Source organism: Myxine glutinosa, chromosome 13 (assembly GCF_964187855.1).
Source record: "Myxine glutinosa chromosome 13, kmMyxGlut1.1, whole genome shotgun sequence".
In the NCBI taxonomy this organism is placed as follows: domain Eukaryota; kingdom Metazoa; phylum Chordata; class Myxini; order Myxiniformes; family Myxinidae; genus Myxine; species Myxine glutinosa.
Window position 1 is genome coordinate 94,627,039 of NC_136273.1, and position 24,140 is coordinate 94,651,178.

At 44.3% G+C, this 24,140-nt stretch overlaps 2 protein-coding genes across 2 annotated transcripts in view; one reads left to right on the forward strand and one right to left on the reverse strand.

Moving 5' to 3' along the window:
• Positions 1-4,642: 4,642 nt before the first annotated feature.
• On the reverse strand, positions 4,643-14,238 carry LOC137439121 (uncharacterized). Its single transcript, XM_068134835.2, has 3 exons — positions 13,802-14,238; positions 13,547-13,617; positions 4,643-7,394 (listed from the first exon to the last, which is right to left on the reverse strand). Exon 3 carries the CDS (start codon positions 7,305-7,307, stop codon positions 5,613-5,615), a length of 1,695 nt encoding a protein of 564 aa, XP_067990936.2. The 5' UTR covers positions 7,308-7,394; positions 13,547-13,617; positions 13,802-14,238; the 3' UTR covers positions 4,643-5,612.
• The window catches only part of LOC137439122 (uncharacterized), a 49,348-nt gene continuing 39,082 nt past the window's right edge, over positions 13,875-24,140 (forward strand). Inside the window, exons 1-8 of the mRNA XM_078767776.1 lie at positions 13,875-14,146; positions 15,610-15,672; positions 16,002-16,048; positions 17,416-17,480; positions 19,959-19,987; positions 20,125-20,212; positions 22,292-22,329; positions 22,455-22,515. Of these exons, the coding sequence (XP_078623902.1) occupies positions 14,069-14,146; positions 15,610-15,672; positions 16,002-16,048; positions 17,416-17,480; positions 19,959-19,987; positions 20,125-20,212; positions 22,292-22,329; positions 22,455-22,515 (469 nt within the window). The 5' untranslated portion in view covers positions 13,875-14,068. The remainder of the gene's footprint in view (positions 14,147-15,609; positions 15,673-16,001; positions 16,049-17,415; positions 17,481-19,958; positions 19,988-20,124; positions 20,213-22,291; positions 22,330-22,454; positions 22,516-24,140) is intronic.

Below are 24,140 nucleotides of genomic sequence, written 5' to 3' on the forward strand. Positions count from 1 at the left end.
ATTTGGTTTGATGAACAGTGAGATTTGATGAGCCGTCAGATTTAGTTTGATGAAAAGTGAGATTTAGTTTGACGAGCCGTGAGATTTGATGAGCAGTGAGATTTGATGAGAAGTGAGATTTAGTTTGACGAGCCGTGAGATTTGATGAGCCATGAGATTTGATGAGCAGTGAGATTTGGTTTGACGAGCCGTGAGATTTGGTTTGACGAGCCGTGAGATTTGGTTTGATGCGCCGTGAGATTTGATGAGCTGTGTTATTTGACTTGAGGAGCCGTGAGATTTGGTTTGACGAGCCGTGAGATTTGATGAACCATGAGATTTTTTTTGATGGGCCATGAGATTTGGTTTGACGAGCCGTGAGATTTGGTTTGATGAGCCGTGAGATGTGATGAGCTGTGTTATTTGACTTGAGGAGCCGTGAGATTTGGTTTGACGAGCTGTGAGATTTGGTTTGACAAGCCGTGAGATTTGATGAGCTGTGAGATTTGACGAGCCGTGAGATTTGGTTTGACGAGCCGTGAGATTTGATGAGCCGTGAGATTTGACGAGCCGTGAGATTTGGTTTGACGAGCCGTGAGATTTGATGAGCAGTGAGATTTGATGAGCAGTAAGATTTGGTTTGACGAGCCGTGAGATTTGGTTTGACGAGCCGTGAGATTTGGCTTGATGAGCCGTGAGATTTGATGAGCCGTGAGATTTGGTTTTGACGAGCCGTGAGATTTGATGAGCAGTGAGATTTGGTTTGACGAGCCGTGAGATTTGGTTTGATGAGCCGTGAGATTTGATGAGCTGTGTTATTTGACTTGAGGAGCCGTGAGATTTGGTTTGACGAGCCGTGAGATTTGATGAACCATGAGATTTTTTTTGATGGGTCATGAGATTTGGTTTGACAAGCCGTGAGATTTGGTTTGATGAGCCATGAGATTTGATGAGCCGTGTTATTTGACTTGAGGAGCCGTGAGATTTGGTTTGACAAGCCGTGAGATTTGGTTTGACGAGCCGTGAGATTTGATGAGCTGTGAGATTTGACGAGCTGTGAGATTTGGTTTGACGAGCCGTGAGATTTGATGAGCCATGAGATTTGACGAGCCGTGAGATTTGGTTTGACGAGCCGTGAGATTTGGTTTGACGAGCCGTGAGATTTGATGAGCTGTGAGATTTGACGAGCCGTGAGATTTGGTTTGACGAGCCGTGAGATTTGATGAGCCGTCAGATTTGACGAGCCGTGAGATTTGATGAGCCGTGAGATTTGACGAGCCGTGAGATTTGGTTTGACGAGCCATGAGATTTGATGAGCCGTGAGATTTGACGAGCCGTGAGATTTGGTTTGACGAGCCGTGAGATTTGATGAGCCGTGAGATTTGTTGAGCCGTGAGATTTGGTTTGACGAGCCGTGAGATTTGATGAACCGTGAAATTTGATGAGCCGTGAGATTTGACGAGCCGTGAGATTTGGTTTGACGAGCCGTGAGATTTGACGAGCCGTGAGATTTGGTTTGACGAGCCGTGAGATTTGATGAACCGTGAGATTTGACAAGCCGTGAGAGTTGACGAGCCGTGAGATTTGACGAGCCGTGAGATTTGGTTTGACGAGCCGTGAGATTTGATGAACCGTGAGATTTGATGAGTCGTGAGATTTGATGAGCCATGAGATTTGATGAACCGTGAGATTTGATGAGCCGTGAGATTTGACGAGCCGTGAGATTTGATGAACCGTGAGATTTGACGAGCCGTGAGATTTGACGAGCCGTGAGATTTGGTTTGATGAACCGTGAGATTTGACGAGCCGTGAGATTTGACGAGCCGTGAGATTTGGTTTGACGAGCCGTGAGATTTGATGAACCATGAGATTTTTTTTGATGGGTCATGAGATTTGGTTTGACAAGCCGTGAGATTTGGTTTGATGAGCCGTGAGATTTGATGAGCCGTGTTATTTGACTTGAGGGGCCGTGAGATTTGGTTTGACAAGCCGTGAGATTTGGTTTGACGAGCCGTGAGATTTGATGAGCTGTGAGATTTGACGAGCTGTGAGATTTGGTTTGATGAGCCGTGAGATTTGATGAGCCATGAGATTTGACGAGCCGTGAGATTTGGTTTGACGAGCCGTGAGATTTGGTTTGACGAGCCGTGAGATTTGATGAGCTGTGGGATTTGACGAGCCGTGAGATTTGGTTTGACGAGCCGTGAGATTTGATGAGCTGTGAGATTTGACGAGCCGTGAGATTTGATGAGCCGTGAGATTTGACGAGCCGTGAGATTTGGTTTGACGAGCCGTGAGATTTGATGAGCCGTGAGATTTGACGAGCCGTGAGATTTGGTTTGACGAGCCGTGAGATTTGATGAGCCGTGAGATTTGACGAGCCGTGAGATTTGGTTTGACGAGCCGTGAGATTTGATGAACCGTGAAATTTGATGAGCCGTGAGATTTGACGAGCCGTGAGATTTGGTTTGACGAGCCGTGAGATTTGATGAGCCGTGAGATTTGACGAGCCGTGAGATTTGGTTTGACGAGCCGTGAGATTTGATGATCCGTGAGATTTGACAAGCCGTGAGAGTTGACGAGCCGTGAGATTTGATGAGCCGTGAGATTTGGTTTGACGAGCCGTGAGATTTGATGAACCGTGAGATTTGTCGAGTCGTGAGATTTGACGAGCCGTGAGATTTGATGAACCGTGAGATTTGACGAGCCGTGAGATTTGACGAGCCGTGAGATTTGATGAACCGTGAGATTTGACGAGCCGTGAGATTTGACGAGCCGTGAGATTTGGTTTGATGAACCGTGAGATTTGACGAGCCGTGAGATTTGACGAGCCGTGAGATTTGGTTTGACGAGCTGTGAGATTTGATGAACCGTGAGATTTGACGAGCCGTGAGAGTTGAAAAGTGAATGATGGAAAGTGTACGATGTTTGTTTGTAAGAAAGAGAGATTGAAGGTAGCCCTGTAGCTGTAGTTTGAGTGAGATAGAAAGTAAGACCAGCAATCCTGACATGGAACGTGTAAGACGGTTCCGGGCACCACTTTAACGTCTTGGTCCGAACGGTAGTACTACCCTGAGCTGTTGCTGTCTACAACCTACTACCTCAAAAACCGATCAAACCAGATGGGTGTTTTTTAGGAAACACCATCTCCTTACTGGATGGCCGTTGGCTCCATAAGGGAGCTCATCCGCCCTTCAACATGTATTGTTTTGAGTCCTGCAGGTGTCACAGTCACCTTCCCTACTGGAAAGCCAGTGAGGTAGTCGGTTTAGTCACCAACTACCAGACCACGTTACCAGTAGCAATCAAGAACCGACCTGACCTGGATGTTGTCGCGCTGTGATGATATTTTCTGCTCAATATTTTTCAATCCTTTCTCGTTTTCACCCACCACAGAATCATAATCAAACGAATAATAACACATTGAGTATTGTCTCTGATCGTATTATTGTCGTCGGGCGATCTCCACATTTTCACGTTCGTTATGGTTCTCGTGATTTAACGTTCGCCATTCTTTAACTATGTTTGTGGGTTGTTGTTTTCTCTATTTTGGATTATGATTGCTGCTTGGCAAACATCCAGTGGTTTGCTTGGTTTGTGTTTGCAGTCACGTTGTTTCACAAGTTCAGGTACAGGATCCTGTTCCGCTGCACACACGGGACAATCCTTTAGTTTTTGGAGTAAGAGAAAATAAAACCTGCAACATACATCAATAGCGTTTGTCACGTCATGGCAATGTACAGTACATATATGTTTAATAGTTAAAATCAATTACAATTCAAGAACAAGTGTAAGTTTTATTTGTGCCTCCCTCCCAACTTCTGAGTTTTACTTAGAAAACCCTCGAAATCAGTTGGTGTCTGTCCGTCCGTCCGTCCGTCCACCCAAAATGTGCTGGCACTCATATCTCAAGGACAATACATTGAAACGAGCTGAAATCTAGAATATACATCTGCCAATAGGTCGAGTTAATAGATTTTGAAACAAATTCCACCTAAGTGTATATAGTCAGGGCCCTTAGGGATATTTTGGTTCAAATTCTTCCAAAAGCATCAAATTTGGCGCATATGTTGTCCATGCCATACTCTTTCGATTTTTGACGGGCGCCCGCCCCCCCCCCCCTCCATGCCGCCATATTGGCGAAATACAAAATGGCTGTCACCTGGATTAGAGGAAAACAGTTAAATAACCAAAAGGGTTGGAACCATGTATGATACCACTTTTCTGGGGTTTTCGAGGTCGAGGAATCCCATTCTGATGTTATTTTGATGATTTGAGGTCAAGGTCAACCCTCAAGGTCATCTTAAAGGTCATTTTTGGGTCAAAATAGTAGTTTGTCAAGATTTACAAGCAGTACCTTATTTTATCTGCCTCCGGGGAGGGTAATCTAACCCTGACCTTGATGTGATGTTTCAAGATAATATTACATGCTAGAGTCATGCATTATAGAGATCCCATGAACCCGAAATTAAGCAGAGGTCGTCATATTCATTAATAGGTAAAAACGGAAATGAGTTAGAATCACAAATAATACCACTTTTATGTGATTTACGATATAGGAGAATCCTATTCTAAAGTTATTTCGATGGTTCGAGGCGATATTTTGCCACCCCATTTTAGGCTCCAAGGTAAAAAACAGCAGTTTTCACTAATACAACACAAACATTATTCAGGAACAATTTTATTAAAGTACTTCAGAAATAACATCTGCAGACAAAATAAAGTAACTACAAGTATGCAGCACTGCATGACTAATATGCTTTCAAATGTTGAAAATACAAAAAAATGGAAAGTTTAGCAACAATATGTACATTGTAACAATGATTGTCAGTGATTGATATTGCTTCCTATGTGTCTCTGGCGTATTCTCTATGAATCGCCGCCATCATTGTTAATGCACCCTCCTTCGCATTGGCAGAGGACCGTACATCGGACACCAGCACGGTTGCATTTACACCTTCCCGTGCAGGCCTTTTTGCAACCACAGTGTAGGAGAATGGCGCATGCCTTTGAAGCATCGCTGAGTGTGGTCCATAATGGTTGCCAGTTATTGCTGCCATCCTTTTGCCAGCCCCAGTCACTGAAGTCAGGGATTTCCTGTTGGACTGTGGTGGCCTGATTCCAGCAGAAACTCACCTGTAGTAGAGCTCGTTTCACATGCTGGAACAGCGCGGCTTGGGTAGGTGGGATGTTTTCCAGTGATCTGCTTCCAGTGGTGAAGAGATGATGCCTTGCTTCGTTGACACTGGCTGCACCACAACCCTTGCTGTACATTAGTATGACAAACCTTTCAATCTGCTGCATGTGTATGGACTCGAGTGTGAAGAGGTCAGAGTCCTGTGTAAGAGCCACTAGTGTGTCGGTGAGGTCAGGTAAGCTGGTCCAGGCCGCCCAAGCAGTCTTCTTACCACATCCAAGAATCTGTGAAGTCGTGTCACAGCCAGTTAGGCTGTGGAAGAGGGGTAGTGCCAAGGACTTTGACGGACCGAGATTGGAGCAGATAGTATGGACTGGAATGTCACGGTACTTTTTTCCAGTTCCGAAGCCCACCCAGAGCTCTGATAGGCCAGAGGTCTCAAAAAATCTGACTGCCAAAACCACGACATCACTGTCCACTGTGCGAACATAGGCTGTTATACGGCCCTGCTCTGCAGCATGTGCCAGATGCAGGAGGATCCTGGTGTCAGCTGGATCACATAAGAGTCTGGTAACTTGGGAGTTGATGTGTCAAAAGGATCAAGTTTGATTGGAGCCCGCTTCACTCCAGTGTTCTCGTATGAGAGGTGGTTGGTCACACTCAGGGCATATCCATGGAACTCATCATGTGAGAAATTGCCCTGCGCCTTGCTGTCTATATCATCTACATCATGGGTGGTGAAAACATTGAGACGACTGTTGGTGGGTACCACAACCCCATCCTGAGCATGACGAGTGCACACTGCTCGTGCAACACCTCGCTTCACTTCCATGACTCGAGTGTAGGATACTGATATACCCTGTTCATTGTCAATCCCAATCTGTTTTTTATTCCGCCCATGTCCATGCAGTTTGAGTCCATGGTAAAGGGGGAAGGGGGTTTCCCTCTCCTTGCTGTGCCTTACTGCTGCCGTTTTTACAGCATGGTGTGTACCCTTGAAAGTGTTGTAGATGAGCAACTGGGAGATGTTGCATGCGATTTTCTCCTGGGCATCCAAATTGGCATCGCCACCAATTTTCTCACGCCCATGAAGGGCTGACGGACCCCGGAGCACAACATTGAAGAAACTTCTCATCTCCTCGCAGACTGGAGCTGTGAGGCAGTTAGGGGGGAAGGATCCGTCGAAAGGCTCCTGGCTCTGTAAACAGAACTTGTGCATCATCACGGCCGCTCGCATGAAAATAAGCGCATCCTTTTGCTCAATTTGAGACCTATACGTCTTTGCCAGCTCATCAGCAACCTTGACTTTGTGCGATATATAAACATCCTTTCTGCCTTCATTCCCTTTTGAAAACTCACCCCATTCGGGTAAGAGGTCAAGAAGGTGCTCCTTGAATCGAGTTGAGTGTGGCTCTTTTTTATCTCGGCATGGGCGACCTTGGTCACTGATAAGCTTTTGATACATCTCGCATAGCTCTGAGAGCATGAATGAGGTGGTGTCTGCATTTTCGATCAGGGCTACGATTTGAGCACAGATGATGGGATCAAAGGGTGGAGGTACGGGACCCACCGATTCTCGTCGCTCGGCAGCGCGAGCAGAGTCTCTCAAACGTACATAACACTGATGGTGGTAATAGGTGTCGGCTGCATGTGCATCAGCCGCTACAGCAACCAGTCTACCAAGTAATTGAAAGTTTTCGTTGGTCTTTGCCCAACGCTTTAGGTTGGCATCTACAACATCGGTGACTACCTTGTGGAGGTTAACATCGGTGACTACCTTGTGGAGGTTAACCTCCTCATCCTCACATATCACACAGCTCATGGCATTGTCCAAAGGATAGAATTCGCTGGATGATCTGAGTTTTTTTGCACTATTCTGAGGACCGGCTTCTTTCTTTAGTTTCTCTCTCGCCCGTTTTACCCGAGAACTACTACAATAACTCCTGCAGGTTTTGTGATACTTAGCCTTATGTGATTTAAGAGATTCTGCAATACCTGAGCCATCATTCAGCTGACTAATTGTGATATTGATACCAGGAGGACGAGTATCGCTACTAATAGCATTAAAGTCTTTCAGATCTCTCTCAAGAGATTCAAGTCCCTCCTCTTTAGGAGTTTGCAAGGCTTCATGAGGTTTGTCCAATTGACAAAGACAACAGAGTTCCCAATTCATACTTTCGGTAGAAGCCATAGTTTACACTAGTAGACGTGAGGTCCGAATGGCATCAGACACCACCGTTGCAGCTGGGAATGTCGACACTCACAGACACGGCATTATCTGGAAAAAAAGAAAAGCACAAAAATTAAACACAAGGATATGGCATACAGTTCATAAAACATCAAAATCCGTACCTTTGTAATTAGACTGATGAACTGCATATGCCTGAAAATTAGGAAATAGACATGTAAATATTTCCTCTAATTGTCAAAAATAAGGTCAGAGTTCGATTACCCAACCCAGAAACATAAAATGGTGAACCTCGCGTAAATCTTGACAAAAAACTCAAAAACCGACATGTTTGACTCAAAAATGACCTTTAAGATGACCTTGAGGGTTGACCTTGACCTCGAATCATCAAAATAGCATCATAATTGGATTCCTCGTCCTCGAAAACCCCTGAAAAGTGGTATCATACATGATTCCAACCCTTTTGGTTATTTAACTGATTTTCCTCTAACCCGGGTGGCGGCCATTTAGTATTTCGCCAATATGGGGCCCCCGGGGGGGGGGGGCGCCCGTCTTGGCGCCCGTCAAAAATCGAAAGAGTATGACATGGGCAACATCTGGGCCAAATTTGGTGCTTTTGGAAGAATTTGAACCAAACGGCCCCAAAATATCCCTAAGGGCCCTGACTAATAGTTTTTGCTTTAAAATTAAATACATAGAAATATATATGGCCCAATGGCCTAATGGATAAAGCATCAGACTCCCAAGCAGGGGATTGTGGGCTCCAAGCAGGGGATTGTGGGCTCCAATCCTGTCTGGGCTGAATTGTTTTTTTCCCCTTACTTTTTCAAGTCTATTATATCGTCTTCAATAAAGTCTTGTACGATGAACAAATGCAGTTTGTTCGTATTTAACATGAATCTTGTGAAAAATGCCAGGGGCTTGGTTTCAGACCAGGTCATTCGACTATGGACATGCTGCTTCTGCTGTCTCAACAATGGATGGAGGTCCTCAATGCCAAACAGGAAATCAGAGCTGTCTCCCTTGACATATCACGTGCCTTCGATACGGTCTGGCACCCCGCTCTGCTCACCTAACTCTCCTCCTATGGTAGCCATGGAAATCTCCACGCATGGCTGGCGGACTTCCTCTCTGGTCGTAGTCAACGTGTGGCCTTGAATGGGTTTCTCTCATCTCCCCTTCCTGTTCAGGCTGGAGTTCCCCAAGGCAGTGTTCTGGGCCCTGTGCTTTTTCTGGTCTTCATCAATGATCTCTCCGACTCTCTGGAAAATCCTCACTATCTCTTTGCTGATGACTCTACTCTCTGCCGCTCCATTCCTCATCCCTCACATCGGCAGTCTGCAGCCTCCTCACTCTCTGCAGACCTGGACAATATCACAGACTGGTCAAACAAGTGGACCATGTCTTTCAATCCTGACAAATCTCACACTCTTACTATGTCTCTCCGAAAAGACCGGCGAACGGTGAGATATTGGTTCCTGGCTCTCCTGAGGGTGGACACACACTTGTTTCGGGCTTTGTGAAAGGAAATGAGATTTCCTTCCGTTGGATTTGCTTTCCAGGAGAGGAAAGCAAGTTGTTTCTCGGCAACATCCTCACCACAAGATTCCGTGTACCATGGACGGGAGGAAGGGTATGACAACTGAAGACGAGATGGGATAAATCTGTGCATGAGAGAGAGCAATTTACTTTGAAAGAATTCCCAGGATGAGTTGATGAGTGAAGAGTGATGAGATGAGATGAGTACTGATGTCAGAGGCAGTAGAGATGGGACACCAGTCCAGATGATTGATGGCTGCTTGAAGACCGTGCCACTTGGCCTGAGTGAAACGCCAGACTCGTCGACGCTGAGGAGGCTCTCTGAGAATGGTCAGAGAGATGTCCACTTTAACAAGCACATGATCAGATGAACCGATTGGAGCAGAAGAAGAGCAGCAGACATTTTCAGGGAAGTTAGTCATAACCAAGTCCAGAAGAGAAGATGCTCCGTTGACTGAGATCCGGGTCGGGAAATTGACAGATTGTGTCAGTCCCAGTGAGTCGCAGAAGTCCTTTGCTGAAGAGCCATGGCTGGTGAGAGAGGTACCCATGCCCAGCCAACTGGCATGGTGACAATTGAAATCACCACATATGAGGAAGAGAGAGTTGAGATGGGTAGATAGAAGTTGGTCCATATTATCAGACAGCGAGATGTAGATGGAGTCATCACTGTTTGGTGGACGGTACAACACACATATGAACAAAAGGTGGGAGCGAAGGGGAAGCCGTAGCCAAAGGTATTCCTGGGGGTGAGGTGGAGAGAGGGCAGTGGAGGGCGAGTGAGGAAGAGAGTTTTTTTTATAAAGATAGCCACCCCACCTCCAGGACGAGGCTCAGGTCTATCATACCGGAGGAGGGAGTAACCTGGGAGAGATACCAAGGCATCAGAGATATCATTAAGGAGGAAAGTTTCTGTTAAGCAGATCACATCTGGTTTGTCAGAAGCAACCTGTATGGAGAGATCAGTCAAGTTTGAGCGAAGGCCCCGGATGTTTGAGGTCCATACCGTTAATGAAGAGGAAGGGGGCGCATCGGATACAGAACAGGGGGGGAGGGGTAGGATAAGATGTGGAAGAGGAGGAAGAGGTAGGGAGAGCTGTTGAAGGTGTGTTAGAGATTTCAGAGATTTCAGAATAGCTTGGAGAAAGGGAAGAATGGGGCAGACAAAAGGTTTGATGGAGATTGGGTGAGGCACAGTGAGGTGTTATTTGAGGAGGGGGAAGAGCGAGGCAGAAGGTTGGGGGAGATGAAGGTGAAAGTTGGAAGGGGGAAGAAGCAGGGAGGATGCTTAGAGGAGGAGGGGTGAGAGGGGAGTCTAGGAGGGGAGGAGCGAGGGAGAGTCTCGGAGGGGAGGGGTGTGGGGGGAGTTTCGGAGGGAGGGGAGGGAAGGGGCAAGGGGGGAGATTTGAAAAGGATGGGTGATGGGGAAGATTTGGAGGGGAGGGGCAAGCGGGTAGATTTGGAGGGGAGGGGTGATGGGGAAGTTTTGGAGGGGAGGGGTGATGGGGAAGTTTTGGAGGGAAGGGGTGATGGGGAAGATTTGGAGGGGAGGGGCAAGGGGGAAGATTTAAAAGGGATGGGTGATGGGGAAGATTTGGAGGGGAGGGGCAAGGGGGAATATTTGAAAGAGATGGGTGATGGGGAAGATTTGGAAGGGAGGGGTAAGGGGGTAGATTTGGAGGGGAGGGGTGATGGGGAAGTTTTGGAGGGGAGGGGTGAGATTGGATTTTGAAAAGTGTACGATTCATGGGAAACGAATATTTTTTGCAAAATGAGTTTGAGACCTTCGAGTCAAAAATACGTTTGAGGATGCTGAAGGAGGGGTGGAGGGCTGGAGAGTTTAGGGAATGTAGAAAAGAGGAACTGTAAGAGATGGTATTTTTTTTTTTTTTGGGAATGAATAGATTTGGTGAGCAAGACGAAAGCATCCTTTTGTAGGAGAAGAAGAAAAAGGTGTTATAATATATGACAGAAAACAGTTGTTCAGGGGAGAGATTAAACATTTCTAACCAGGTGATTGCATGATCACGAACAACGTGAACGAAGAACGAACGAACAAATAAGACCAAACAAATAAACGAATAAGAATTGAGAAGGAAATGTTTTTTTGGGGGGTTTTTTTTTTTGAGTAGAGATATTAAACAAGGAAGTATGGGGTGAACGACTGGGACGAAACAGAGAACGAAAATAATTGCAGCACATTTGACGAACCGCTGAGAGAAAACAAAACCACAAGGTCGGCGACGGTAGCCTAAGCCTACTAGTACGAGTACTAGGCCTCAGAATACTCGACAGGCATTAACCGACAATTGTGTAGTACGAAAAATCAACACCGAAAATTTTCGTAAAGACACGCTATAGGTACACACACCGAAATATAGATACAGTCTCGGCAAAAACACAATAGTGAAAAAATTACTTAGCTTCGAAAGCATGAGCGCATGGACAGCTTCGAAAAGACGTGACCTCGCCGACAAAGATCTCCAAATCTTTCTTGGGAAAACCACATTTCCAAGCTGGCCTCCAAAGCCAGTCGCCTACTGGGCATCCTCCGTTGTGTGAAGTCCTTCCTTGGCACACCTGAGCTCCTCACCACACACAAGGCTTTCATCCACAGCTCAATGGAATACTGCTCTCCCCTCTGGGCTGGTGCTCCTGCCTCACACCTTGCTCAGCTTCACACAAGCTGATTGTGAGGGCCTTTCACTCACTCACCGTAGGCAGGTTGGTGGTCTTTCTGTCTTCTACCGACTCCTATCCGTCCTAGCTCCCCCAGCTCTATCTGTGCTCTGTCCACCAAATATTCCTACAGGTAGCACAAGATCTGCCAGCAACCCTCTTCTGGTGAAATTGCCAAAATCAAGACTCTCTGCTCACCTTCACTCTTTCATTCCTCTTTACTCCCACCTCTGCAACAAACTCCCTCACTCTCTTCAATCCCACTCCTCCCTCCAGGTCTTTAAAACAGCTGTTCACCCCTATCTCTTATCTTCCCCCCTCCAAAACCTTGATCTTTTCTACCCCTGTTAATTCACCCCAGATCCACTTTTCTGAAATATCGACTACTTTCCTGGAAGTCCTAGCAGTGTCCAGGTGTTTTATACCTCTCCCACCCCCACCCCCCCCCCCCTTCCCATGCCTTCTCCCCCAAAGCTCTCTCCCTCCCACAGATCTCCCGATGTCCCTGCTCTCAAATGTTGTACTTGTGCGCTTCCCTCTCTCTCCCCATCTTGTCTCCCACTCCCTTTATCATGTTTTATGTGTCAGTTTGTCTTTTTGTGATCAATATTCGCTCTTACATGAGGCTCAATCTTGTATACATAAAAAAAAGAAAAAGTATGTGTTCAAATAAGGGGGTACTCTACATCTGGCAAATAAAATACATTTGCTTTTTCAGGCAGGTTTATGAATCAAATTGGCGCCCCTTTATATGAACTTTTCTTGAGCATTACTTGGTTCCAACTAAGAACACAAGGGTAGTCCAGCATGCACATGAGAATTTTTGAAACCCTCTTATTTTGTATATTTGGCATTTTCTGCAAGCTATGGAATGTCCCTTCTTTTCTGTAGTTTGCGACATGGCACATGCCCTTATATAAACGGGCCTTTTCGATGCCCCTGGCATTTCACCCAAGAATATCGGTATAACCAATATATCGGTATATCGGTATAATATCGGTATAACCGTATAACCGAAACTTATTGTCAATCAATAATGTCATCATTCTCACCATCCTCAACAATAAATGCAATGCACATGAACGGCAATTTGTTATTCTCTGACGTCACAGCTGAAAACATCAGATTTCTGTATACAAAGTCGAGGCTCATAGAAGGGCGAGCACAATGAACGGAGCAGGACATAACAGAGAAAAACAGGATGCAAAATATGCAAAGCATTGAGAAAAAAACTCCAAGAAGGAAAAACTGGAAAATTAGGAGGGATTGGGGAAGTGGGGTTAACGAGGGTATAAAAGATCATGGTTTTGGATTGGGGACGACCTGAGATGGTGGTGAACAGCTGTCTTGAAGACCTGGAGAGAAGAATGAAATTGAAGAGGATGTGGAAGTTTATTACACAAGCAGGAAGAGAGAGGAATAATTGAGTGGTGAGCAGTGATCCTGGATTTAGGTAGATTTTCCAGAAGAGGGTTGATGGTGAACCGTGTGGGTCCTGCAGAAACCTCGGGGGAGGGGGGGGGGGGGGGAATCACGGAAAGAGCAGAGGGGGCAAGACCAGAAAGGAGGTGATAGAAGACTGAGAGACCACTGACTTGTCTGCGATGATGACTGTTGGATGCTTTAGACCTGTAACTACTGCTGGAAGATACCCTTTCACCTTTACACCTTTGGACCCTTTAGACCCCTTGACCCTTGAGACGCATTTAGACACTTTAGACCTTTGAAGACTATTTTAGACCCCCATAGGCTCCTGAAATACATTTTCATCATTGAGACCTCTTCGACCCCTTGACCCATTAGACCCCCTTTATTATACCTTAACTACAATTGGAAATACCCGTTTAGATCTTTAGACCCCTTAAGACCCTTATACAACATTACAGACTCCTCTTGACCCTTTTAGACCACGTATACCCTTTTACACCTGTAGACACGTTGGACCCCTCTCGATCTTGCAATACACAGACTATACCTTTTTCAGCAGGTAATGCCAAATCTCCACTACCCGAGGGCTGGGTTACCTGGGTACTTTGCAAGGTGCAACAGAATTTGCATGTTGGGTCTGCACTGAATCGGTTCACCAAAACAAAACCTGGAAGCACACACACAATAATGAAGCACACGTTGTTTATTTGGATTTTGTAGATGTCGTGCGACGTCCGACATCTTTTTTTAATCGTTGATAACTTAAACATTAAATAATCACGATTTTCGTCGAAAAGTAAATTATTTTTTGGAAGTGTGCCGACCACGTTTAGAGCATTTATTTATTTTACCTGCATTGCGTCTTCTTCATTCCATTCCCCTCACCACGTGAATTACCTGCTTGACAACATATTCCGTGACTTGTGTTACATTTACTTTGCGTCGGTGCTGCGGGCCGGTCTCTTCGGGTGCACGTGTCCCCGGCGACCATCGGACTCGAACCTGCGTCCCCGGGCAACACCGTGACCGGGTACCCGCCTCGTCCTGCCCGAGCGATTCGAGTGTGTACACTTCAGCCGCCATTTAATCCATCACCGGCTGCACTTCCAGACGGCGCCATGTGTGCCGCGGCCTCACCGAGAGCGAGCGAAGTGGAGACGTGGACGTCACAACAGGTGTTCGAGTATTTCAAACAGGTGAGATTGTTCGTGGATTTTATATAAACTAGGGCATGCCCGTACTATATATAAGCTAGGACGTGCCCGTACGTGGGTGCCCGTTCCTTGCCAAAAAAAAAAAAAAAAAAAAATTGTGTAGGGGTGTGTGTGTGTAAACATCCTAGGGCGTGCCCGTACGTGGGTGCAAAAAATCATGCGTGCAAACAACAACAACAAAAAAAAACTTTGAAACCACGTGGCAGTAACGACCACAGAACCCCCCCCTCTATTTACATGAATGGTTTGGTCCATTCGCAACGACCACAGAACCCCCCCCTCTATTTACATGCAATGGTTTGGTCCATTCGCAACGCCAAAGCGAACGGCGAACGGCTAAATCGCCATAGCTCGGTAAGTACTTGTCCGATTAATTTCAAACCTTGAAAAGGCACATCCTCGGGTCCCCAGCAATATACCTGGCAAGTTTCAAGTATATCGGACCGGTAGTTGTCGAGAAATCGTTGTCGCATACATACACACACACATACACACAGAGATTACTGGAATTATAGATAGATAAATTACTCGGTTATTTTGGACAGGTGGATTGATGAATCGAAACCGTCCGTTGTGTTGTGACGATCAATCTGTGACCCATATATTAATCAATCTGTGACCCATATATTAATCAATCTGTGACCCATATATTAATCAATCTGTGACCCATATATTAATCAATCTGTGACCCATATATTAATCAATCCGTGACCCATATATTAATAATTATTGAAACCGTCCATTGTGTTGTGACGATCCATCTGTGACCCATATATTAATCAATCTGTGACCCATATATTAATCAATCTGTGACCCATATATTAATCAATCTGTGACCCATATATTAATCAATCCGTGACCCATATATTAATCAATCTGTGACCCATATATTAATCAATCTGTGACCCATATATTAATCAATCTGTGACCCATATATTAATCAATCTGTGACCCATATATTAATCAATCTGTGACCCATATATTAATCAATCTGTGACCCATATATTAATCAATCTGTTACCCATATATTAATCAATCTGTGACCCATATATTAATCAATCTGTGACCCATATATTAATCAATCTGTGACCCATATATTAATCAATCTGTGACCCATATATTAATCAATCTGTGACCCATATATTAATCAATCTGTGACTCATATGTTAATCAATCTGTGACCCATATATTAATCAATCTGTGACCCATATATTAATCAATCTGTGACCCATATATTAATCAATCTGTGACCAATATATTAATCAATCTGTGACCCATATATTAATCAATCTGTGACCCATATATTAATCAATCTGTGACCCATATATTAATCAATCTGTGACCCATATATTAATCAATCTGTTACCCATATATTAATCAATCTGTGACCCATATATTAATCAATCTGTGACCCATATACTAATAATTTATCGGTGCCGCTCCAGCTGTCGCTCCATGATGTTGCGCAAGTCGTGCAGAACAAGGGCGTGGATGGGAAAACCCTAATGGTGAGTCTTCCTGCAACACCTCCGTCTACATATTACGTACACGGTACAAGGAATCCATTTTCAAAATAAAAACCTTCTCGACACCCCCTGACCTCTCCACCAGCTCCTGCCCATATCACAGATTCTCCTATGGGCTCTTGGCCTTCCATCTCATTCCAATATTCTCTTTGCCGTATAAGTAATTGCTCTCAAGATGATTTTTCACTTCCTTTTCGTCTAAATTTTCATAAATTCACTCCTCTCCCTCTGCACCCCCTGAGTGTGTGTTATGTAAATGGGTAAATGGTCCCTAACAAGCTTGTTCCTTCTTTTCATTCTTTCATTTCCAGAACATGACTTCAAGTGGATTCCAAGCTTTCCCAGAGAATAAACAAAAGTACATCATACTTTTAACAACTTTCCATCCATAAGTATAACACATTGTAACTGATGATATTTTTTTTGTTCTTTGTATCTGAATTCTAAGGGCATGATGGATGTTAGTGCGTGCGTGCGTCCGTCCGCGTGTAATTGTGGTGGTAGTGCGTGCGTGCGTCCGTCCCTGTGTAATTGTGTTTTGTTAACTGTTTTGCAAATCCACGGGTATATGCAGAGTCAATTTACACTGACGTCATAATCAGCATTATTGTTTGTCTGCGAGCAGGATATCTTAAAAAATTACAGACGGATTCGGACAAAAATTGGTGGACAGGTTGGGTGTGCGACAAGCATGAATTGTTTCGATTTTGGGGAAGATCCGGATCTTGATACGAGGATGAAATTTTTTTTAAAGCCATTCTTCAGCATTGAGAGACAAGGCCAAAATCTATACATTATATAGCAAGATATTTCAAAAAGTTATGGAGAAGTTCGGGCAAAATTTGGTGGATGAGTTGGTTAGGTGACAAGAACAAGCATATTCGATTTTGTTTCAGATCCGAATCCAGATCCAGGCTATTAGTGGAATACAAACGTGGAAAACCCGGCTATTTGTGGATGGAGATATTCGCTCTCCCGACTGCCGTTCTAGCTGTTGTTGTTGCTCTTCTTCTTCTATTGCCAATCCACCCTCAACAGGTGTATCCACCATTTATAAGTAAAGCAAAATGTATTTGCTAAAACGTGTAAATAATTCATTTAAGTATAATCTGTGATCTCTGGTTATGCAATTTCAAAAGAAAATACAGCAAGCACATCACGATTGAAAGAGTAACTAGAAAGAATCTGAAAATGCAAAGTCCGTCCACATCCGTTTGTATTCGGACGTCTTCTTCTTCTTCTTCAATATGCCAAAAATAACAAAAACAGTTTTTAAGAAATACAAAATTAAAATTGATGATTTTATGCAGCCTTGACCTTTGAGGTTTAGATCTAAAAAAAAAATAACCAGCTTCTAGCTTTTGATTGGTGAACCAATTCTGTGACCAGATATGCAAATTCTTAAAATTTCAGGTCAATCGAATGAAATTGTCGATTTTATGTGACGCTGACCTTTGACCTTTTGACAAAATTATTAATTTGCCTTCCCCATATTCTCATAATAAAGCTTTGGTGAAAATTTGATGACAAAATTCAAATGGTAAAAAAGGTTACAGCCTGGACAGCAACAGACACACACACACACACACACACACACACACACACACACACACACACACACACACACACACACACACACACGATTACAAATCCCCGTTTCCTGCTGTGCAGGGGACGGTCTAATTATAATGTCCTTTTTTGCATATGTGATGCTTTCCACAACAGGTTAATCCACTTTATCGTGAAGAACATCAAAAGTGAGAAGAATGCAACAATAAAAATAATGAAAGGTATTGTTATCTTTATATTAATTTACCATTGAGGGTGAGAGTGGGTTGGTCCATAATGAGATTATATTGAAGTGAAATACACAGCAAAAAGGTCCGATTGCCCACAGCCGTCCAATAAATGGAGCCGTAAGCCTGATGTTGGCTTACTGATTAAGGTGGCTGACTTGAGATCTTAGGGTCTTGGGTTTGAGCCCCTGTCGTGCCGTTGAAATAACACCGTGTGGGTTGACTCGGCCTGGCATCCCTCCGAGGTCAGAAAAATTGGTACCAGCTTACTGGTAGCAGGGGCACTGCATCGGTGGCACAGTCACGCTTGCAAGAAATGATGCAACCAGCATCCACAGGCTGCTCTACAGCATGATAGTGCGTGTGTGCGTCTGTCCGTGTGTAATTGTGGTGGTAGTGCGTGTGTGCGTCCGTCCGTGTGTAATTGTGGTGGTAGTGTGTGTGTGCGTCCGCCCGTATGTAATTGTGGTGGTAGTGCGTGTGTGCGTCCGTCCGTGTGTAATTGTGGTGGTAGTGCGTGTGTGCGTCCGTCCGTGTGTAATTGTGGTCGTAGTGCGTGTGTGCGTCCGTCCGTGTTTAATTGTGGTGGTAGTGCGTGTGTGCGTCCGTCCGTGTGTAATTGTGGTGGTACTGCGTGTGTGCGTCCGTCCGTGTGTAATTGTGGTCGTAGTGCGTGTGTGCGTCCGTCCGTGTTTAATTGTGGTGGTAGTGCGTGTGTGCGTCCGCCCGTGTGTAATTGTGGTGGTAGTGCGTGTGTGCGTCCGTCCGTGTGTAATTGTGGTGGTAGTGCGTGTGTGCGTCCGTCCGTGTGTAATTGTGGTGGTAGTGCATGTGTGCGTCCGTCCGTGTTTAATTGTGGTGGTAGTGCGTGTGTGCGTCCGCCCATGTGTAATTGTGGTGGTAGTGCGTGTGTGCGTCCGTCCGTGTGTAATTGTGGTGGTAGTGCGTGTGTGCGTCCGTCCGTGTGTAATTGTGGTGGTAGTGCGTGTGTGCGTCCGTCCGTGTTTAATTGTGGTGGTAGTGTGTGTGTGCGTCCGCCCGTGTATAATTGTGGTGGTAGTGCGTGTGTGCGTCCGTCCGTGTGTAATTGTGGTAGTAGTGCGTGTGTGCGTCCGTCCGTGTTTAATTGTGGTGGTAGTGCGTGTGTGCGTCCGCCCGTGTGTAATTGTGGTGGTAGTGCGTGTGTGCGTCCGTCCGTGTGTAATTGTGGTGGTAGTGCGTGTGTGCGTCCGTCCGTGTGTAATTGTGGTGGTAGTGCATGTGTGCGTCCGTCCGTGTTTAATTGTGGTGGTAGTGCGTGTGTGCGTCCGCCCGTGTGTAATTGTGGTAGTAGTGTGTGTGTGCGTCCGCCCGTGTGTAATTGTGGTGGTAGTGCATGTGTGCGTCCGTCCGTGTTTAATTGTGTGGTAGTGCGTGTGTGCGTCCGTCCGTGTGTAATTGTGGTAGTAGTGTATGTGTGCGTCCGCCCGTGTGTAATTGTGGTGGTAGTGCATGTGTGCGTCCGTCCGTGTTTAATTGTGGTGGTAGTGCGTGTGTGCGTCCGTCCGTGTGTAATTGTGGTAGTAGTGCGTGTGTGCGTCCGTCCGTGTGTAATTGTGGTGGTAGTGCACGTGTGCGTCCGTCCGTGTGTAATTGTGGTGGTAGTGCGTGTGTGCGTCCGTCCGTGTGTAATTGTGGTGGTAGTGCGTGTGTGCGTCCGTCCGTGTGTAATTTTGGTGGTAGTGCGTGTGTGCGTCCGTCCGTGTTTAATTGTGGTGGTAGTGCGTGTGTGCGTCCGTCCGTTTGTAATTGCGTTTTTTTTAACTGTTTTACAAATCCACGGGTATATTCATGGAGTCAATTTACACTGACGTCATAATCAGCATTATAGTTTGTCTGTGAGCAGGATATCTTTAAAAAAAAATATGGACGGATTCGGACAAAAAATGGTGGACTGTGTGTGACAAGCATGAATTGTTTCGATTTTGGTGAAGATCCGGATCTTGATCCGAGGATTTAAAAAATTTTTTAAGTCATTCTTCACCATTGAGAGATACGGCCAAAGACAAAGGAGAACGTGCATACAGCATGCGGACAGCAGCAAAGTAAAAGGTCAATTTTGATTGATTGATTGATTGTGATTCAATTTGATTGAATCAAGCGTCGCTTACATAGATCATGGGAAAGTTAACAACAACAAAAATGTGCACCTTGTTCACAGTTTATTAACCACTTTCATTTTCGAATGTAAAAGATAAAATTTATCTTTAAAATATATATATATTTTATGTGTGTGAGACAAAAATTGTATATTTTATTTTGAAACTCCATTTATGTCAGCAGTATCCTGCTCAGTTCAGGTGTCCGCAAGGTGCCGCCTTTCATGGCGCATACCTGTAAGATTGTATCGGTATGTAGTAAGCATACCTGCCAGTGCCTTTAAAAGATTAAAATGCCGTGAGTAATTGTCCCAAATGATTTGTTTCTCAACAGCTGTTCTGCACAACCTTCAGGGAATTTCAGTAAGAACATTTACATATTTACATAAGACAAGCGATTTACATATTGCCATATAGGATACATTTTGTCTTAGCATCATATTTGGACACAGTCTGTAATGAACAAATTTATGTGTGTGTGTGTGTGTGTGTGTGTTGAGGTGCAAACTCCATCACCAGATGAGGATTATTACATTTGCTTTGACGGTGATCCACCAATTTACGAAGTTGGTGATGAAGATTCTGAAAGCAAGTACATTTCCCCATGGTTTCAGAACTGATTATTTGTTGTATTTGTGATTCTTTGTAAAAAAAAAAAAAAGAAGTGGTTCAAACAGGCTCGGTGGCCTAATGGTTAGAGTGTCCGCTCTGAGTCTGCGAGGCCGGTGGTTCCAAACCCTGGCCGAGTCATACCAAAGACTTCAGTAAACCTACGTACTGCTTCCTTCATTGATATTCAGCGTTTCAAACGATAAAGCATGGACAAACAATACAGCAGAGGCAATGACAAACCACACAGTATAACCCTTACCAGGAAACTGCTTCGGCAACACCATCGATCTGCAAAATAGTATGGTACATCAAAACAAAGACAAAACAAGAAAAAGAGCAATCAGAGATTGCAAACCCTCGCCAGGATGTATTTTCAGTGCTTTTTAAGGCTTTTGTGTTAAAACAAATATGGCGGCCGAACCACGTGACCGATGACGTCATCATCTTTTTTTTTCTCAACTAATTTATTCCTAGATTATGCTCAAGAAATTTCATCTTGATCGGATGAAGTTTTGTACTTGTCGAATTATGACGTCATAATGGAGGCACCTATGGCATCATCATTAATATATTTTATTCCCCATGGAGAGTTCTTTACAATGAGCCAGGTCTCAATTTTTTCTATTCAGCGTTTTCGGAGGTATATAGGTGTAATTTTTTTGTTTTTTTCAAATATGGCGGCCGAACCACGTGACCGGTGACGTCATCATTATTTTTTTTCTAAACTAATTTATTCCTAGATTATGCTCAAGAAATTTCATCTTGATTGGACGAAGTTTTGTACTTGTCGAATTATGACGTCATAATGGAGGCACCTATGACATCATCATTAACATATTTTATTCCCCATGGAGAGTTATTTACAATGAGCCATGTCTCTATTTTTTCTATTCAGCACATTCCGAGATTTTAGAGGTGCAAAATTTTTCGATTTTTCCAAGATGGCGGCCGAACCACGTGACTTATGACGTCATAATTATCATGAAAAAATTCTACAGTTGGAGTTGCACCTATGGTGAAAATTTCCTGTCAATCGGACCAAAAGGTTGCAGAGAAAATCATATTTATTCTGTGCGGACAAACAAACAGACAGACAAACAAACAAACGGACTCGAATGCAATACCCTCTCCTCTGGCGAGGGTAACAAGCACACATTCATTCAAAGTACACCGCCCCATGCCAAATAAATAACATATCCTCCAGTGCCCGGCAATGCCGCTGTGCAACACATAGCGACAGTATTGGGAGGGAGAGATGTGCAATAATTTATTGATTAATTACGGAATTTAATAAATAAATAATTATCGTAAAATAATTAATTTCTTAATCAATTGGATAATAGCATACCCAAATCACCAGAGTTTCATCCGAAGCTGTAACATTTTGAAAATGAACTAAATAATTGAATATTCAAAAGTTAATTAATTAATCGATAAATAAATTAATTGATAAATAAATAGATCAAAAATACCCTTTACAGTCAAATCACTTTGTCATTGTCATGTCCAAATATTTAGCTTCCTAACTCAAAAGGTGCCTCAGATATTGCCCAGATGAGAAAGGTAATAAATAAGTACCTACTAAATCGATAATAATTAAGGAATTAATCAATTAATTTATTAATCAAAAAATACCGTTTTTGCCAAAGCACGTGTTCACTATTGTGCCCAAATTTCAGCTTTTCGCTCAGCGGATGGCTGAGATATCACCTCGACAAACAAGAAACCGGAGAACAAGAAACCGGAGACAAACAAGAAACCGGAGTGAAAACAGAGTACTCCCTTTCGGCACGCGTCATCGCCGGGCCCCCTCCAGTGCCCGGCGATGACGTCATGCAGAGAGCGGTATACAAAAACAGAGGATACTGCCATGACTTGATGTTCATACTTTACTTTTGTCACTTTTGTTACTTTACACTCAATTATAACTTGTATTCTTATCTTACTTCCTATGAACTAGTGCAGATCCTACAATGTTATTGTATTTAACCAAGTGATGGACGAAGCTTTGCGGTTTAGTGAATAATTCAGTTGTTGGTTGTGTTTTATGGGCAGGTGACCTCAATAATTTATCAGGCAAAGAAGATAAGCAGGTGAGGCTGTAAAGTTGCTTTTCTTGTTTTATAATATTGAATGGATGATTTGAAAATGATCACGTGTGAAGGATAAAGAATGGTCACCTGTTTTACTTGAAATGGATGTGTTCTCACCTGCACAGACCGATATGTATGACGGATTTAGCGATCCATACGTTCAACCTGACGTCTGCCAACCGATGGGTGAGCATTGCAAGCAGGTCATTGCTGAGGGTGTAAACCCATGCAGATAAACACCCTTTTGTGGAACACAATTGTAGGAGAGAACATCTAAAATGACATCCGGGTACAAGTTCTCAATTTGAGTCGAATAATAATCATTGAAATCTATATATATAAAACACAGTTTGTGTGTGTGTGTGTGTGTGTGTGTGTGTGTGTGTTTGTGTGTGTGTGTGATGTTACCGATAGACTCCTAAACGGAGAGGCTTACGTGCTTGATATTTGGCATAGACATGGCCATTGAGCCTGGGACGAACATGGCCGAACTCAAAATATTTGACGATCCATATTTTTTATTCATATTTACCTCAGCGCATTTCAGCGCACGGAATCAACGGAATCAGTGCAGGTGGGCGCTGATTCGCTCAGAGCGATCACGTGATGACGCTATGAACGCTATGACGCTATGAACGATATGACGCTATGACGCTATGACGCTATGAACGCTATGACGCTATGAAAAAAAAAATCGCTATGACGCTATGACGCTATGAACGATATGAACGCTATGAACGCTATGACGCTATGAACGCTATGACGCTATGAACGCTATGACGCTATGACGCTATGATGCTGTGACGCTATGAAAAAAAGAAATCGCTATGACGCTATGAAACGCTATGACGCTATGAACGCTATGACGCTATGACGCTATGACGCTACGATGCTATGAAAAAAAAAATCGCTCGCTTTGCCAAGGGGCTCGCTCTCCCCCCCCGTTCCCCTCCCCTTCCCTTCCCCCTCCCCCTCCCCTCCCCCGCCCGGCAATGCCGGGTACTTCTGCTGGTATTAAATATTTTTTAAAGCATCAGACAAGTGCAAGCTGTGGGCAAATATTTGAGACACATTTGAGACACAAGTGGGACACACTGTCGGAGTAAATCCATGTAAGGATCTAACCTAGGTGTAAAGTAGAACTGCACAACAGTGGGTAGGAAAGGGAATCTATACCAGCCTTGGGGAGACAAAAACACGTCTTGTCAAATGGGGGCGTTGCTGCCTTAAGCTCTCGGAATAGTTTCATGATGAAGGGTTGAAGGTGAGCGTGGAGAGATGACGTCACGGGTAACAAAACAACAACAGGAACAAGTTTGGTGAGAAAAGGGTACAAATGGCACAAATAGACAAGGCCATGATTGACAGAAGATCATCACCTTGAAATGCTGGCATGAAGAGCAGGATTGCACAGACACGGGGAGGCGATGCTAATGGTGGAATGAAAGGGAGAGAAATGAATGCAGTTGAACAGAAGTTTTGACTTTCTAGGGTTGACAATGAGAGGTTACTGGAAAAACTTTTCACCTCGAACATGGGAAGTGGCGAAGATTTGAAAATGCCCATGGGGCATCAGGGTACCCATTAGCAGTCATGAAGGTTTAGCTGTTACCTGTTACTGAGGCAGCCTTCAGGTAAAATTTGGCCAGGGTACCAACAAACAAAGTGTCAATCTTTGGGAACACCACGTGGAATCGTTAACACGAGCAGTGTCCATTTGTTTTTACCTCTCCCTCTTCCCATGCCACCTCCCCCCCAAGCCCTCTCCCTCCCACAGATCTCCCGATGCCCCTGTTCTCCACTGTTGTACT